We start from the raw sequence: 19,074 nt of genomic DNA, 5'->3' as shown, positions 1-19,074 counted from the left end.
CTGTCTAGTCAAGGTTATGGTTTTTCCAGTGGTCATGTATGGATGTGAGAGTTGGACTGTCAAGAAAGCTGAGTGCTGAAGAATTGATGCTTTTGAACTGTGGTGTTGGAGAAGACTCTTGAGAGTCCCTTGGACTGCAAGGAGATCCAACCAGTCCATCCTAAAGATCAGTCTTGGGTGTTCATTGGAAGGACTGATGTTGAAGCTGAAACTCCAATACTTTGGCCACCTGATGCAAAGAGCTTACTCATTTGAAAAGACCCTGCTGCTAGGAAAGATTGAGGGCAGGAGGAGAAGGAGATGACAGAGGATGAGCTGGATGCATGGCATCACCGACACAATGGACATGGGTTTGGGTGGACTCCGGGAGTTGGTGATGAACAGGGAGGCCTGGCGTGCTGTGGTTCATGGGGTCACAAGTAGTCGGACACGACTGAGCGACTGAACTGAACTGAAGCCTGAAAATACTATAATTTATTAGTTGGTGTTTTGCCCTACATTTTATATTTGCAACATGGGATTTCTCCCTCTTGCTTTCATTGCTCGACAAATGAAGCACCTGCTTGGACAGGGCAGAAGGCTACAGTGTTTAAGGAACACTGAGGGTGAGCAATGTGGCGTCCCCTCAGAGATAGTATTGGTGGGGCAGGAAGACAGACTGTAAATAAACTGCCATCCAGGGAGGCCACAGCAGAAGCACTAAGGGTTGGGATTATTAAGGACCAACAGAAATCAGTATGATGTTATCTCCAACGTCTGAGAAAAAATAACTCAATTTAGAACATTATGTTATTAAATGCTCATTCAAGGATGAAGATGAAAATATTTTCATCCAAATAAAAGCTTGGAGCATTCACCATTAAGATACTCTCACTAAAGACATTTCTTCAGGGTATCCTTTTTGAATTCAGTTGTTGGTTTTTTGATACGAGGTGTATGAGCTGTTTGTATATTTTGGATGTTAACCAGGGATGAGCTTTGGACAGAATACTTCTATTTCCAAAACAAAACACATAGAGGGAAAAAGAAAATGAAGAATATATGCTGGTTTTACTCTTAGTAGCTAAAGGAACCCTGCCATCTCCACGTGCTTCCTCCACAATACACTGATACTTGCCAAATTGCTACCAGATCACCTGGTTTCTTGCTCACACAATTTCCCCAGCACTGGACTGTTTAAAGGGTATGTCCTTACCCAACATTCAAGACTCTTTAAAATTCAATTCCAATTTAATTCTCCAAAAAGCTCACTTAAAGCAGTATTAACTAATCTAGGCAAATGGTCTGTAAGTTAAATACCGAATAGGCAACAGCATCTACTCACCTACAATCCCTTGTTTTTGCAGTTCTTTCTCCCTGGAAAGCCTCATTTCCTCCGTTTATCTCTGTAAGTTTCACTCAGGTTTTAAAGTCTAGTATAAACCTTATATTCTTTACAAAGGCTTTTCACACAACGCATACAATTCTTATTTTCTCTAAGTCTCCTCTGGCATTTAATACAAACTGCTTTAGTGGAAGTTACCCGTTTAGGTAGAGGATGACATATCACTCAAGCAGGAACCTGTTAGTTTATAAATTCTTTGTATCCCTAAACGTTCTCAACACAAGGCCTTGTAAATACCAGTAGGGTCAACAATTGTTAGTAATAACGACCACACCTTAGTTTGAAACTGTTAAACAAATCTCCTCACCGGTGGGTAGCTAGACTGGCTTCTCCACTAAAGCCACTATGATCCACTAGGGAAGGGGGACGACGTCGCCACCTGCAAAGTCAAAAGCAAAGTAAGGAGTAATGCGTGAAATCCGATTTATATGCAGTGAGAGTGATAAGGCACTGAGCTTTGGACAAAAATCAGACCACAAAACGGTCCCCGAAGACCACGTGCAATCTGCTTTCAGCATCCGGAGTAAAACAGCAAACAGCCTCCTGCTGGGAGGGTCTGGGGCGGGGGGATGGGTGGGCTGGAGCTTCCTCGCTGCCGATTGGCTCCCTGGAGCCACCGCCTCCGGCGATTGGTCTCTGCCGCAAGGGATACCGGGTCTGCACGCGACGCGGGCCTGGGATTCGAGGCACGAAGATGGCGGCTGAGGCGTTGAGGGGTAGGCGCCCCGTGTCCTCCTGCGGGCAGGTGGAGACGCACGGCCGGGCCCGGGGAGCCACCGAGGCCCTGTGTAGCCGGTGTGGAAGAAGGGCGCCCAGAGCTCTGGGTGAGACGCGGGGGGTCAGTCCGCCTGCCGTCACGGGAGCTGAGGAACAGGCAGAGTAGGGAGTGGCTGCGACGGCGAGGGAGCACGGGGCAGCCCAGGCCTCGAGCGCGCAGCCCGCCTTTGAGGTCCTGACGCCAAGGCCTCGAGAGCGGCTTTCCGCCCCTGCTGCGCACTGACTGCCCCACTGATGGGGTCGCAGGTTCGAGAAAGGGGTAATGTGAGAATTTAACCGTCATTCTGTGGTGAAGAAGCAACGAAACTTCATTTTCTTGCATAGTTTTGTTGTGGTAACCAAAGGTTCCTGATATTTAAAAACGGATATTAGGGGTGGGGGCGGGGGACTTGTTGCTCTCTTGGCCTAAAGCCTTGTTCAGAAGACAGCCCGTTAGGTTTTGTGCATCTTGTGTTCAGTCTTGGGCCATCCAGGGAGAACGCGCGCCCATACTCCGCTCACTGAGACTCTCCTCAAGTGAAAACAGGTTCAGTTTATTTGATCCTAACCTCACAGGCCTTAGAGTGCTATGTCTCTGCAGGGGTGTGTTGTTGAAACTTAACTCTTGGAGCTGCCAGAGTCTTATTATCACCCTGTGTAACTGTTACATTTTATACTTTCAAAGTGAAAGTCCATTTTCTCAGTCGCTCCAGGATGGACTCTGCTTGGGAGACCTGAGCGTAGAGAAAATTGGTTGTGTTTTCTTGGGGAGAGGCAAGTTCTCTTACCCGAATTTCGATTGCTGCTGTTTCATAGAAAATCTCCATTATTTGATGATATAGTATTACAAAATAAAGTTTTAGAACATGACATTTTAAAATCACCTGTTCTTTCATACATTTGTATTATAATGCTGAGAAGTACTCAATTGGAAAGATGGTGCCTTTGCATGTGGAATTATCAAAGTGCTTTGTAAACTGTAATGCAGCCCACGTTATTTCGACTTGTACAGTATCAGAAATCTTTAAAAGGTAAAACAGTTTTGATATCCTTAGTAACAGTATCTCTGGAATTTAAATTAGAGCTTTGAAATTTACCCTGGTTTTAAACAAGTTTTAGATGTTTCATTAGCTTAAAAACTAAATTTCTTTTTATCAAAAGAATGCAATTGTTTTAATATAAATCAGCAGGAACACTTAATTTTATAGTAAATGAAGCCTCATTTTATCTAGTTTCTTTTCCCATTTTTCTTGCAAAATCTTTTTAAATGACTTAAAATGACATAGCTATAACATATATTTATTACTATAAACTTCAGATTCTACTTAGAGTATTAAAATGTTGGTATTAGATGGTATTTCCCTTCATAAATGCTAAATCTGTGAAAAATAACCTTTATATGGGTCATGTTTGTGTGTGATAGTAGTAGCATCTGACTTCTGTCCTGTCTTCTGTCTTTGCCAATGTCTTAGATCGTTAAGAGAGGATTTTTTTAAAATTTGAATGTAACTGATTTACAGTGTTTCAGGTGTACAGTAAAGTGAATTAGTTATATCAACACATCTACATATATCCACTCTCTATTTTTTTGTTTTGTTTTGTTTTGGTTCTTTTCTGATTGTAGACCATTACAGAAGTATCGAGTAGAGTTCCCTGTGCTATTATATAGCAGGTTCTTGTTAGTTATCTATTTTATATATCAGATCAGATCAGATCAGTCGCTCAGTCGTCTCCGACTCTGCGACCCCATGAATCGCAGCACGCCAGGCCTCCCTGTCCATCACCAACTCCCGGAGTTCACTCATACTCACGTCCATCGAGTCAGTGATGCCATCCAGCCATCTCATCCTCTGTCGTCCCCTTCTCCTCCTGCCCCCAATCCCTCCCAGCATCAGAGTCTTTTCCAATGAGTCAACTCTTCGCATGAGGTGGCCAAACTACTGGAGTTTCAGCTTTAGCATCATTCCTTCCAAAGAAATCCCAGGGCTGATCTCCTTCAGAATGGACTGGTTGGATCTCCTTGCAGTTCAAGGGACTCTCAAGAGTCTTCTCCAACACCACAGTTCAAAAGCAATTCTTCGGCACTCAGCCTTCTTCACAGTCCAACTCTCACATCCATACATGACCACAGGAAAAACCATAGCCTTGACTAGATGAACCTTTGTTGGCAAAGTAATGTCTCTGCTTTTCAATATGCTACCTAGGTTGGTCATAACTTTCCTTCCAAGGAGTAAGCGTCTTTTAATTCCATGGCTGCAGTCACCATCTGTAGTGATTTTGGAGCCCAGAAAAATAAAGTCTGACACTGTTTCCCTATCTATTTCCCATGAAGTGATGGGACCGGTTGCCATGATCTTCGTTTTCTGAATATTGAGCTTTAAGCCAACTTTAGTGTGTGTATGTCAGTCCCCTTCTCCCAGTTTACCCTTTCCCATCCCGTGGTAACCATAAATTTGCTTTCTACACCCATGACTCTACTTCTGTTTTGTAAGTAAGTTCATTTGTACCCCCCTTTTTTTTAGATTGCACATGTAATTGATATCATATGATATTTGTCTTTCTGTGTCTGACTTCACTCAGTATGACAATCTCTAGGTCCATCCATGTTGCTGCAAATGGCATTATTTTGTTCAAAGAGGAGGTCTTGCCAGTTTCTCAAATTGACCCTCACTGTCCCCTTTACAGGATGGGAAGTATAAATTCGCAGACGGAAGTATGATCAAGTAGAAAGAACATTAGACTTGGAAACAGAACTAGATCTGGATTATACCATTTATCCCAGATCACCAAAATGTTTATCCATCTCTAGGTTGTCAAATATGATATCTACAGCCTATTTAGCTGTGATAATTATAATGATCAAATGGAGTATGTCAGATTTTTTATATGATTTTTTCTTTATATGATTGTAAGAGCTGGCAGATTCAAAGTATTATAGGTACCAAATAACTATCTAAATGAATCCAAGCAATATTAATTATCTCTGCCTGGTTTCTCTTTTCTTCTGATTTTTCTCCCTTCTGATTTGTATTGTTTCTCTTGAATTTTAATGTCATCCATTTCTAACTAAATAGATATATTTTTCTATAGAAGAGAATCCCTTTTAATTTTTCCCTTTGGTTATACTGAATATGCATCATTAACAAACTGAAAAGTTTAATTCACAGAAGAATTTCGTCAGTAGGTCACCACCATGAACTTCAATGTGGACATGCTTTTTGTGACCTGTGCTTATTAATGACTGAAGAATACAGCACAATCACATGCCCTGATTGTGAGGTAAGTTTTATTGTTCATATCGATCACATTACAACATAATGTTACAGGTAAAAATGGTAGAGAAATAAAACATACTTCTAATTAGGAACTAAAAACTTGGATATTTGCTGCTGAGTCTTTTAAATAAAGAAACCTAGCAAAAGATAAGGCTTTTCACGTACGTTTTTGTAACTATTCAAAGTGATCAAAAAGAATGCAAGCTTAGGGTCATACACTTATCAGTCTACATCTGTATTTTTTTAAAAGATTTTTTGATGTGGACCATTTTTAGAGTCTTTATTGAATGGGCCAGAACATTGCCTCTATTTTATGGGGGGTTTTTTTTTTTTTTGGCCCCGGGGCATGCGGGATCTTAGCTCCATCCTCTGCATTGGAAAGTGGAGTCTTAACCATTGGACTGCCAGGGAAGTACTAAAATCTCTATCCCCTTTTTCTAAACTGATATCATGTAAGCAAATTTAGAATTTTCCTCTGCCTCTCAACCTTTGTGTGTCATTAAATTTACACTTGTAGAGATGTGTTAAAAAATAAACAACATCCTAAAGTTAACTTTAGAAGTGCTAAAAATAATGCAGTTGCACTAAAACCCATGCACTCAAGATAATGAGAACAAATTAAGGATTTAAAATAAAATTTACTGAACTTTCTTTGCATTTACTACAAATATAAGTATTGCTCGGTTTATATATGTATGTTCCTAGAAAGTTTTCTTAATCTCTATTTAATTCTTAATGTTCCACTTGAGAGATCAGATTTTGAAGATTTGTATCGATTATTTTCTGTGGCAGCATGGCAGATAGTTAATATAGAGGCAGACCACCTGGGATGCAGTCCTAGTTCTTGTGCCCTAATCCTGAGTTTCCTCATTTGTGAGATGGAAATAATACCAGATTTTCTTATAGAATTGTAAAAGTCAAATCTGAATTATGTGTAAGTTCTCTCCAAGTTTTAAAATAAGTGTTATGGTTGACCCTTGATTATTTAGATGTGGATTAACTGGTTTGCAGGTTAACCATGATAAAAATACATATGTGAGTAATGAGTTGCTTCAGTCATGTCCGACTGTTTGCTCCTGTATAGACTGAGGCACGTCAGCTTCCTCTGTCCATGGGAGTCTCCAGGCAAGAATACTGGAGTGGGTTACCATTCCCTTCTGCAGGGGATCTTCCCAACCCAGGGATTGAACCTGCATCTCTTATGTCTCCTGCATTGGCAGGCCAATTCTTTGCTACTAGTGCTACCAAGAATATATATAATAATGCATATTGTTTTTGTTGTTCAGTTGCTCAGCTGTGTCCGACTCTACAACCCCATGGACTGTAGCACACAAGGCTTCCCTGTCCTTCACCATCTCCAGGAGCTTGCTCAAACTTCTGTCCATTGAGTTGGTGATGCCATCCAACCATCTCGTCCTTTGTTGTCCCTTTTTCCTCCTGCATTTGGTCTTTCCCAGAAACAGGGCACGGTCTTTTCTAATGAGTCAGCTCTTCACATCAGTTGGCCAAAGTATTGGAGCTTCAGCATCAGTCCTTCCAATGAGTATTCAGGATTGATTTCCTTTAGGATTGACTGGTTGATCTTACAGTCCAAGGGACTCTCAAGAGTCTTCTTCAGCACCACAGTTCAAAAGCATCGGTCATTTGGCACTCAGGGCTTCCCTGGTGGGTCAGCTGGTAAAGAATCTGCTTGCAATGTGGGAGCCTGCCTGCAATGGTTCGATCCCTGGGTTTGGAAGATCCTCTGAAGAAGGGAAGGGCTACCCACTCCAGTATTCTGGCATGGAGAATTCCATGGACTGTATAGTCCATGGGGTCGCAAAGAGGCAGGACTGAGTGACTTTCACTTTCAGCACTCAGCCTTCTTTATGGTCCAACTTTCACATACATATATAATAATATGTATATAAACATACAAATATGTGATTTGTGCAGGTTTAAATTACAGCAGACACATTACACACTAGAAGATATTTGTTTTGGAATTATGTACTTTATGAATCATGGCTTTTATTGTGGGAAATTCCTAGTCCCTCTCCCTTTTTTTGACAGTAGCTAGCGGCACCCCACTCCAGTACTCTTGCCTGGAGAATCCCATGGACGGAGGAACCTGGTAGGCTGTAGTCCATGGGGTCGCTAAGAGTCGGGCACGACTGAGCGACTTCACTTTCACTTTTCACTTTCATGCATTGGAGAAGGAAATGGCAACCCACTCCAGTATTCTTGCCTGGAGAATCCCAGGGACAGAGGAGCCTAGTGGGCTGCCGTCTATGGGGTCGCACAGAGTCGGACACAACTGAAGTGACTTAGCAACAGCAGCAGCAGCTCCATAGTTAAGACAAAGGGGAGCCTAGCTCCTGGTTGAAATACAGTATCCCTGACAGATTGAGTCTTATGGTGGGTAAAGAGTGAATTAAGGGAAAAGAAAGAGACATTCCACTGTAACTGTCTCTGCTCATGTCTATCCTGTTCTGATATTAAAAAAACAGCAAGTTTATTAGAACAGTAACCTCTTGCCTTTTGTGGCAAATGACTTTGTGTTTAATGGTCTCTTAAAATACTAACATATTATTTTTAGTGTTTTCGTAACATCTAATCAAGTGTTTATATTGTATTTACAAATACTAGTTTTTTATTTTGAAATTTACATTTATGTGTGCTTTTTTATTGAAGTATACTTGGCTTTACAGTGCTGTTACAAATACTGGTTTTTGATTTTAGGATTGTAGCAAATCTATTTTGTATCATTTGACTAGTTCTGCCTCTCACTTTGGGAGACATGTGGTCTGTCCCATCCTACCCGCCTTTTCCCCTTTCTCCCTGTGCTATTATAAGCCACATAATTGACAGAGGACTGTATTCAGTCTTCAAATGCACTAAAGCTGGCCACTGTTTAAAGGAATCCTTCAAGAAACCTTCCTGAAATTGTTACCACTCTTTTATTAGTTTTTTTTTTTTTATATAATTTATTTTTGGCTGCACTGGGTCTTCCTTGCAGCTCGACAGCTCTCTAGTTAAGGCTCTGGCTTGCGGCCCCATGGACTCTCTAGTTGCAGCCCCATGGACTGTAGCCTGCCAGGCTCCTCTGTCCATGGGATTCTCCAGGTAAGAATACTGGAGTGGGTTGCCATTTACTTTTCCAGGATATCTTCCCTTTCCATGAATCGAACCTGGGTCTCCTGCCTTGCAGGCAAATTCTTTACCAACTGAGCTACAAGGGAAGCCTTAAGGCAAGTGCCTTTAGTTGTTCTGCAGCCTGTGGTGTCTTAGTTCCGCAACCAGAGATGGAACTCAAGTCCCCTGCATTAGGAGGCAGATTCTTAACCAGTTGACCACCAGGAAAGTCCCTGTTAGTTTTTAAAGTTTACATTTTTGCTGGTATCTTGTATTTGGGAAAAGATAAGGGAAGAATCAAGTCTAAATTAGTGAAAAGTCTGAATTTATAGACTATTTCCGGATTGAAGTTTATTATTTTTAAATAATGTATATGCTCTAAAAAGTAATACCTATAGTCACATTAGACTTTTGTTGAAGGCCCAGGTGATGCTATTTCAAGCTTAAGCCTATAATGATTCCATTCAGAGTTAATGAGTATGCTTATGTTCTTATTTCTGAGTTTGAGTACATATGAATCAGTCTTTATCTTTCATAGTGGCATGGGTTTTTTAAATAACATCTCTGTTTTTGACTGATACTCTATACCATTCAGTTGCTCAGTCGTGTCCAACTCTTTGAGACCCCATGGACTGCAGCACGCCAGGTCTCCCTGTCCATCACCAACTCCTAGGGTTTACCTAAACTCAGGTCCATCGAGTTGGTGATGCCATCCAACCATCTCATCCTCTGTTGTCCCCTTCTCTTCTTGCCTTCACTCTTTCCCAGCATCAAGGTCTTTTCCAGTGAGTCAGCTCTTCACATCAGGTGGCCATTGTATCGGAGTTTCAGCTTCAACATCAGTCCTTCCAATGAACACTCAGGACTGATCTCCTTTAGGATGGACTGGTTGGATCTCCTCGCAGTCCAAGGGACTCAAAAGTTTGCTCCAACACCACTGTTCAAAAGCATCAATTGTTCGGCGCTCAGCTTTCATTATATTCCAACTCGCACATACATACATGACTACTGGAAATACCGTAGCCCTGACTAGACGGACCTTTGTTGGCAAAGTAATGTCTCTGCTTTTTAATATGCTGTCTAGGTTGGTCATAACTTTTCTATCAAGGAGTAAGCGTCTTTTAATTTCATGGCTGCAATGATTTTGGAGCCCCAAAAAATGAAGTGATAGGACTGGACGCCATGATTTTAGTTTTCTGAATGCTGAGCTTTAAGCCAACTTTTTGACTCTCCTCTTTCACTTCATCAAGAGACTCTTTAGTTCTTCACTTTCTGCCATAAGGGTGGTGTCATCTGCATATCTGAGGTTATTGATATTTCTCCCTGCAATCTTGATTCCAGCTTGTGCTTCCTCCAGCCCAGCATTTCTCATGATGTACTCTGCATATAAGTTAAATAAGCAGGGTGACAATATACAGCCTTGACGTACTCCTTTTCCTATTTGGAACCAGTCTGTTGTTCCATTTCCAGTTCTAACTGTTGCTTCCTGACCTGCATACAGATTTCTCAGGAGGCAGGTCAGGTGGTCTGGTATTCCCATCTCTTGAACTGTTTTCCACAGTTTGTGGTGATCCACACAGTCAAAGGCTTTGGCATAGTCAATAAAGCAGAAATAGATTTTTTTCTGGAACTCTCTTGCTTTTTTGATGATCCAGTGGATGTTGGCAATTTGATCTCTGGTTCCTCTGCCCTTTCTAAAACCAGCTTGAACATCTGGAAGTTCATGGTTCACATATTGCTGAAGCCTGGCTTGGAGAATTTTGAGCTTTACTTTGCTAGAATGTGAGATGAGTGCAATTGTGCAGTAGTTTGAGCATTCTTTGACATTGCCTTTCTTTGGGATTGGAATGAAAACTGACCTTTTCCAGTCCTGTGGCCACTACTGAGTTTTCCAAATTTGCTGGCATATTGAGTGCAGCGCTTTCACAGCATCATCTTTCAGGATTTGAAATAGCTCAGCTGGAATTCTATCACCTCCACTAGCTTTGTTCGAAGTGAAGCATTCTAAGGCCCACTTGACTTCACATTCCAGGATGTCTGGCTCTAGGTCAGTGATCACACACCATTGTGATTATCTGGATTGTGAAGATCTTTTTTGTACAGTTCTTCTGTGTATTCTTGCCACCTCTTCTTAACATCTTCTGCTCCTGTTAGGTCCCTACTGTTTCTGTTCTTTATTGAGCCCATTTTTGCATGAAATGTTCCCTTGGTATCTCTCATTTTCTTGAAGAGATCTCTAGTCTTTCCCATTCTATTGTTTTCCTCTATTTCTTTGCACTGATCACTGAGGAAGGCTTTCTTATCTCTCCTTGCTATTCTTTGGAACTCTGCATTCAAATAGGTGTATCATTCCTTTTCTCCTTTGCTTTTGGCTTCTCTTTTCACAGCTATTTGTAAGGCCTCCTCAGACAGCCATTTTGTATTTGTGCATTTCGTTTTCTTGGAGATGGTCTTGATCCCGTCTCCTGTACAATGTCACGAACCTCGTCCATAGTTCATCAGGTACTCTGTCTATCAGATCTAGTTCCTTAAATCTGTTTATCACTTCCACTGTATAATCATAAAGGGATTTGATTTAGGTCATACCTGAATGGTTTAGTGGTTTTCCCTACTTTCTTCAATTTAAGTCTGACTTTGGCAATAAGGATTTCATGATATGAGCCACAGTCAGCTCCCGGTCTTGGTTTTGCTGACTGTATAGAGCTTCTCCATCTTTTGCTGCAAAGAATATAATGAATCTGATTTCAGTGTTGACCATATGGTGATGTACATGTGCAGAGTCTTGTCTTGTGTTGTTGGAAGAGGGTGTTTTCTATGACCAGTGTGTTCTCTTGGGAAAACTATTAGCCTTTGCCCTGCTTCATTCTGTACTCCAAGGCCAAATTTGCCTGTTACTCCAGGTGTTTCTTGACTTCCTACTTTTGCATTCCAGTCCTATTAATGGTTAATAATAACCATTCTATAGTTATATACAGCAATATGACAGGTTTTGTTTAATAATATGACCATACTTAGATTCCATTACAGAAATACTGGCATTTTATTGATCATTTGGACTAAAGATCATAAGTCTAAAAATATATTGGGCCATGAGAAAATGACAAATTAACCCATCATAGGTGATTAATATATATTAAAATCACATGTGGATTGGAATAACCTACAAATTGAAAATGTAAACTAGAAGAGACTATAGGTAATTGTTTAATCTTGGGTGGAGAAGCCTTGTTATTCATCACTGAAGTCAGAACCCACAGAAGAAAGTGAAAGTCACTCAGTCAGGTTGGACTCTTTGCAACCCCATGGACTGTACAGTCCATGGTATTCTCCAGGCCAGAATACTGAAGTGGGTAGCTGTTTCCTTCTTCAGAGTATTTTCCCAACCCAGGGATGGAACCCAAGTCTCCCACAATGCAGGCAGATTCTTTACCAGCTGAGCCACCAGGGAAGTCAGAAGCCACAGAGAAAATGCTGTCTAAATTTGCCCACTATTTTTCTGTTACACGTAGCAGAAAACAAACAAGCAAAAATACCACCATAAATAAAACTTAAGCAACAAGCTATTCTGGAGTAGGGGGAATAAAATATTTATTGTATATATCAGAAGTTAAGACTCTCACAATTTTAACTGAAATCTTTTAAATCAGTTTTATTTAATATTTTCTTAAATTTTCTGGGTGAAATGTCCTGTATCAAATCTGTTGGTAGTAACAATAACCTCTTACTATGAAATGCCAGGCCAACGGGGCGTAAATGAGGAGGTGGATAGAAATTAAGATTTTAGCCCTGATTTTTAGGGAGTGCTCTTAAAAATATTTGATGCAATCTGTTTTTGTTTTTTTTTTTTAAGTAACACTTTTCCTTTATTATCTAATAATAGATAACTGTCTTTGGTACATTATACTTAAAAGCTTGCCAGAACATCCTCTTCCCCACCAAACATTAACCCCACTTTAACATTTAGTAGTCTGCTACATTCCTTCCAGCATTAACCTATTGTCATGAATGTCTCCTACATAATTTTTAATGGGTGTACAATAAACCATGGTACATCAATGCTATAATATAATCTCTTTATGATAAACACTAGGTGGCTTCAGATTTTTTCACTAGGGTTTTGCACAATTCCTCAAACTCACTCCCCAAAAAAAAAAGTTCCACCAGCAGGTTCTGTTAATTATTATGTCTAAAAAAATCTATGTTTGTATTTGTCATATTTTTTTAATGTTTGGCAGTTTAATGGACAAAAAATGGGTATCTGTTTTAAATTGAAATTCCCTGAATACTAGTGAAATTGATCAATCTTTCATGTTAACTTCTCAGCTCTTTATGGAAAATCTTTAAGAGATCCTTCCAGGTCCTTTCCATATTTTCCTTTTGAATTGTCTTTTTCCTAAATTGTAAGACTACTTCATGTGATAGAGATATTAACACTTTGTTCTTTGTGTTTTAACTCTTTTCTCCCAGTTTTTCACATTTAATTTTTTTATATTTAACCATTCAGAAATGTTTCCTTTTTCATTTGTTTTATCCCCCTCCTTCATGGCTTCTAAGTTTTCTTTGATTAGTCAAAACTTTCATCTCAGAGGTATACATTATTTTATTTTTTTAATACATTTATCTTTTATTTTTTAGGAAGGTCCCTATTAGGTCCCTTTCTAATATATTTTATATGATGTAAGGTGGTTATGTAACTTTCTTCTTCAGAATGATTAGCTGATCCATACCATTTATTGGATTATCTTTTTTTTTTTTTTTTTTAAGGTCTTAGTTTATTCTCTCTCATGAAAAATCTGCAGTCACCACAGATACAGTCACTACAGAATCTTTACTGCTTCTTGCCAGGACCAGCATTGGCCTTTGCATTCCCCCTGACTTTTTTCATTCTATTCTTGCATTCCTTTTGCTGTTTTCTTGAGGTCTTTTTCTTCTCATCTAGGCCGTGTCTTAGAAGCCTGTGTTTGGGCTCATTCTTTGTGTAATCCAAGGATTCATAAACCATGCCAAAGCCAGTTGTCTTGCCACCACCAAAATAGATTCTGAATCCAAATACAAAAATGACATCTGGTCTTGTACATTTTGGCTAGTTTTTCCTGAATTTCTGTTTTAGTTACTGTTGCCTTCCCAAAGTAAAGAACCTAGATTACCATTTATTTCCACTGAAGTAGTCGGTTGGTCATGAATTTCCTGGTCTGAATAGTTACTGTGTCACTCATGATGGCAGCTATCTTCAGGCAGCCAGAGAGTTAAAGAGCTTTTTTGTCTATTTAATTGAAATCCAAAATCACTGCAGATGATGACTGCAGCCATGAAATTAAAAGACGCTTACTGGAAGAAAAGTTACGACCAACCTAGACAGCATATTAAAAAGCAGAGACATTACTTTGCCAACAAAGGTCTGTCTAGTCAGGGCTGCAGTTTTCCAGTAGTCAGGTATGGATGTGAGAGTTGGACTCTAAAGAAAGCTGAGTGCCGAAGAATTGATGCTTTTGAACTGTGGTGGTGGAGTAAACTCTTGAGAGTCCCTTGGACTGTGAGGAGATCCAGCCAGTCCATCCTAAAGGAGATCAGTCCTGAGTGTTCATTGGAAGGACTGATGTTGAAGCTGAAACTCCAGTACTATGGCCACCTGATGTGAAGAGCTGACTCATTGGAAAAGACCCTGATGCTGGGAAAGATTGAAGGCAGAAGGAGGAGGGGAACTCAGAGGATAAGATTGTTGGATGGCATTGCCGACTCAATGGACATGAGTTTGGGTAAACCTCAGGAATTGGTGATGGACAGGGAGGTGTGGCGTGCTGCAGTCCATGGGGTCTCAAAGAGTTGGACATGACTGAGCGACTGAACTGAAAATATTTTAGTTCTGTTTATTTTATTTATTTATTTTTAGTTCTATTTAGTTGATAGTTGCCAAATTACTGATTTCCTCAAAAATTAAAATAGGATATAAATGTCACTTAAGTATGTTTTTCTTTGACTTAAAGATGATGTAAGGATCTTTTCATTTTTCTATGAATAGCACACTAGTTTTTTTGAATTCTGTATAAACAATTTACTGAATGATTTTTTGGTTTTTTTAATCTTTTGTCCTAAGGTTGCTACAACTATAAGTACAAAACAAGAATACTGCCCAATAGATGGATGTATTAAAGAAGATTCTTTTATGGAAAAATTGCCGCCTAAAAAGTATGGTCCATGTGCACTTATTTTAGTATTTAAAATTCATTGTATTTCTGAAAGTTATTTTAGAGTTATTGATAAAAGGTCATTCTTATATCAGTATCTCTAACCCATTGTTTACAGAATGCTCTTTAAGTTTATAATTTGTCTGAGCTGTTAATGAAGTGGAGAATCCAACTCCTAAAGAAGCAGCATTAGTATGTACTCATTTAAAGTGAGGGGAAACAATTCACAATTACCATTTCTTCACCCTACTTAATTCTTTAAGTCTCTTTTGCATATCTCAGCTCTTCCAGATTATTTGCTGCTCTTTGGTTCTTCATGGCCTAGCCAATAAAATCCAAAATCCTTTAGGCTAGCATTCCTGACTTTTCACATGCCTGCTGCAGGTCCTCTGTCCAGGTTTAAATGGGTGCTTAGAAACCAACAGAACAGTTATTTATTTAGAAAATAAAACGACTTAGCTAAAGTCTACTTACTGCTTATTGATAGAGCCAGAGGTAGAACTCAGGCTTACTGAATGCCAGTACTGCTCCCACCTCCTCTATTTGTATTCCATCAATCACTTCCTCCGTAACCTCTGAGTGGAATGATTAGAATAAATCTTTAGGAATCTTTGTGGCTGCATGAGAGTCAGTGGCCATAACAATTGGGACATCTTCAGGAATCTAGCAGTTGACTTACCAGGTGAGGGAGGCTGACTTTTTTTTAAAGAGTGCTAAGGATTATGCACCCACTTCAGAGGAGGGAGCCCTTGCTCAGCTCTAGCCAGTTTCTGCTATGTGTTAAGATATCCCAGTGGTGCCAGGTTATCCTTCTCAAGACAAAACAGAAATCTGGAATTTCTTTGTGAAGGTTTCTTGTTTTTTAAACATGAAAGCCAAATCTGATTGTAGTTTTGTCTAGATGGCATGTAGTGTCAAATATGGTTGCAAAGTGAAATTTTACTTTCATAAGTAGATGAATCTGTTTTAGGTATCCCAGTTTTTTCCAAATTGCCAGTTTTCAAATTAGTTCTCCATGTCAAGTATACTTAGGTTAAAAACTCTTATTTCCTAATTTCAGTAGAGTTTGGTTTAAATAGTGATATGCTTTAAAATAGAAGTGTTCCTTCATACATGATGCATTGCCTTCCTGGTTTTTCTTTAGTATTTTGAAACAGGAATTGAATGATGGACTCTTTATGGCTAATGCATTCACATGTTTTCAAGAACATGGATATCCACTTTTTAAGTAATCAAATGTTTAAAAATTACTTTGTGTATCATTTCTTCCTACGAGACTAATCATCATAGTTTCTTCTATAAGCTGTTTTAGGCTATGATTAACTTATTCTTGCCAGCCAACGTAGGGATATAAAGATAAAAAATAGGCAAAAACTCTGTCATCTATGGACAAGAAATGCAGCTTGCTTTTCATTTGAAATTACCTAGTAAATTTAGTACCTCATTAGCCAGGCCTGTAAGTACATTTTTTAATAGCTGGCATTTGTTTGTATACTTACTTGCTTTAATTGAGCTTAAGACAGTTGAGTGATTATCAACATCTCTACCAAAAAAAATCAGGGAAGGAGAAAGGATTAAGAAATTAAAGCACAATTTATACTATAAGCTATTATTTTCAGGCATTGGTTAAGAAGTTGAATTCTTGGTTAAAGTTAGCTTTTATATGAAAACATGTCTAGTCATGATTTTCCTCTCTTTGCTTTTCACAGATAATTGAGAACTCATTGTAAATGTCCTTATAAGTCATCATAAGAATTATTTTTAATAGAGGGTAAAAATCAAAATAGAAGATTAAAACCATTATGTTAATGTTGATACTTAAAATAATGTACTTGACATTTTCCAGGATGAGGAATTGTTCTCAGGACTTTGAAAAGACTGCTCATCAACAAACTATTAGTTTAGAACATTCAGCCTCCACACCCAGGACTGTTTTGAACCCATCAGCTGTAATACAGGTATGAAAAATGTAATTCATGAAGTGAGATAAGGCCAAACATTTTTACTTTTCTCTAGTAGCTTGACTTTCCTGTGCTCTCAAGGGTCCTATAATTCAGATTCTTTTGGGAAGTTTAAAGGTAAACTTTCACTCCTTGCTTCAGTCTCTTTATTTTATTCTAAACTATGCCTCAACAATTGTTTTCTTTCCAAGTCAACATATTCTGCCTTTGATCAGCTGTTAGTGCTCTTGATATTGAGATTTTATTTATTTAGATATTTAGATTGAATTCAGATTTTATGAAACTTGTATAAGATACAAGTTTCCAAATTCTAAGTATAATTTTCCAGTTATTTTTAATGGCAGCTAAAAGACCTAGTGGCACTTACTGATGATGATGTAATTCTTGTTGGAAGACTGAATTTTATCAGTTATGGCTTTTGATAACTTTAAATAATATATTCTTTTAATTGAAGGTTAGAAACAGAACAAATTCCAAAGTGCTATTGAGTAGAATATTGTCGTTTTGTTAAGGAGATTATTGGTGGGCTGGGGGAGGAAAGAGCACTGTCTTCCGTGTTTAAATCTTTTTTTTTCCCATAAGAATTTTCTTTTGGGAGGAGGGTTCAGGATGGGGAACACAGGTATACCTGTGGCGGATTCATTTCGATATTTGGCAAAACTAATACAATATTGTAAAGTTTAAAAATAAAATAAAAAAAAAAAAGAATTTTCTTTTGTTTTTATCAAGGAATTTCTGTACGTTAATTTTAGTGTTTTTTTTTTTTTTTTTCTTTTCTGGCCATGCCACCCGGCATACGGAATCTTAGTTCTCAACCAGGGACCAAACCCTCACCCCCTGCATTGGTAGCATGGACTCCCAACCACTGGACCAGCACGGAAGTCCCCAGTGTTTAAATATTAACATAGCCTGATTATAATCTTCATTTTCTTAAAAACTGTTACTGTTTACATGTATTATTTATGATCATGATCATTATTTTCAGGTAGTTTTGAGTTGCAAAATGGTTATAGGATATAATCCCATTTTTTCAGAAAGATACCTAAAAAAAAAAAAGTCTGGAATACTATCAGCAGAACTCTAAAATGTTCATTGTTGCATGTTTTCAGATTGCTGTAATGGATCTAGGTTGCTTTTGTAAACAAAATGGTAGCTTGATGTTTTTGCAACTGTTACAGTCTATCTAAGCATCTGTTTTTATATTTTGTATTTGTATGTGATTCCTCTCTCCCTTCTTAGGAAAGTAAAACTGTGGAAGAGATTGATGAAGCATTGAAGATAGCAGGCCAAAATTTTGAACAACTAAGTATTGCTGTAAAAGTAAGCTTTCTGTATGATCCTAAATGTATGCTGTATCCTAAATTAAGACATGTTCCCTTTTGATGTATATCACTGAAGGTAGTAGAGCTTAGCATGATAGATAGAGCTTACATATGATAATCCAGTGAGAGAGAAACATAAAAAAGAATGGAAAACTCATGCCCTCCTAGGAGTAGCTTCATACCATTTGTGTTGTCAGCCTGCTGAAATTGAAGCTCTGTTTGCTGTGAGCTGAATTTTTTGTCTTGGAAGCATTGCAGATCACTATTCTGATACTGCTCATTATTTGGCTGTATACTGTTATACAGAGTTTTAGGTTCTTTTCTTTCTTGGCCCATCAACCCAAGAGAGAGACTTCCCTCATTTATTGACAAAGAACAAGCTCCTTGCACCTACCAACAGCAAATTCACCAAGGCATTCAAAAGATTGTAGCTAACATAGAATTTAAGAGTTCAACATATGTATTTGCAGAATACATTTACTACATCTCATATCCCCCTAATTTTTAGCCAATTTTGGCATCAAATCTAAGTCCAAAATCTCATCTAAGTATCTCCTAAATCAGGTATGGGTGAGATTCAGGGTATGACTCGTGCTGGGGCAAAATTCCTCTCCAGCTGTGAATGTGTGAAACTAGTAAATTATCTACTTCTAAAATATTAATGCATTTGTTGAGCAGGCATAGGATAGACATTACCGTTTCAAAAAGGAAAGATTTAAAGAAAAGGTCACAGATCTCAAGCGATGAGTCTTTGTTTAAAATACAAGGAAATTTGTGGAATAGCTAACATTTTAATTAAAATATGTGTGTGCGCATATATATATATATATATAGGTTTTTTTTGTCCTTAGTGTGTGGCATGCAGGATCTTAGTCCCCTGACCAGGGATCGAACCCATGCCCCCATACATTGGGAGTGCAGAATCTTAACCACTGGACCACCAGTGAAGCCCCTAATGTTATATTTTAAGTTTTTATAAATTTAAGGAATCCTGCCAGAGAGAAACTTAGCTATCCAAAATGATCCATTTCCTGTACTGAGTAAAAGTGATGAGAAGTTCAGAAAACTTAGTGGGTT

The 19,074-nt window shown here is 38.7% G+C and overlaps 1 protein-coding gene and 1 pseudogene across 24 annotated transcripts in view; one reads left to right on the top strand and one right to left on the bottom strand.

Annotated features, from left to right (window-relative positions):
* The first annotated feature begins 1,974 nt into the window (after positions 1-1,974).
* The window catches only part of RNF17 (ring finger protein 17), a 118,583-nt gene continuing 101,483 nt past the window's right edge, over positions 1,975-19,074 (top strand). For 7 of the 24 annotated variants that reach the window (XM_086329865.1, XM_086329868.1, XM_086329859.1 and 4 more), the window contains exons 1-5: positions 1,999-2,208; positions 5,325-5,419; positions 14,624-14,715; positions 16,561-16,672; positions 17,915-17,995. In XM_086329865.1, the coding sequence (XP_086185991.1) occupies positions 2,079-2,208; positions 5,325-5,419; positions 14,624-14,715; positions 16,561-16,672; positions 17,915-17,995 (510 nt within the window). In that variant the 5' untranslated portion in view covers positions 1,999-2,078. Of the gene's footprint in view, positions 2,421-5,321; positions 5,420-14,623; positions 14,716-16,560; positions 16,673-17,914; positions 17,996-19,074 lie in introns of all 24 variants that reach the window. The other 17 variants (XM_086329862.1, XM_086329854.1, XM_086329874.1 and 14 more) reach the window with 4 other exon arrangements.
* LOC147361710 (small ribosomal subunit protein eS24 pseudogene) lies at positions 13,273-13,745 on the bottom strand (annotated as a pseudogene).

Source organism: Bos grunniens, chromosome 12 (assembly GCF_055505025.1).
Source record: "Bos grunniens cultivar Pamir isolate PY7600 chromosome 12, Bosgru_T2T1.0, whole genome shotgun sequence".
Classification (NCBI taxonomy): domain Eukaryota; kingdom Metazoa; phylum Chordata; class Mammalia; order Artiodactyla; family Bovidae; genus Bos; species Bos grunniens.
The sequence above is the reverse complement of the archived record's forward strand: the minus strand, read 5'-3'. Positions and strand labels throughout refer to the sequence as shown.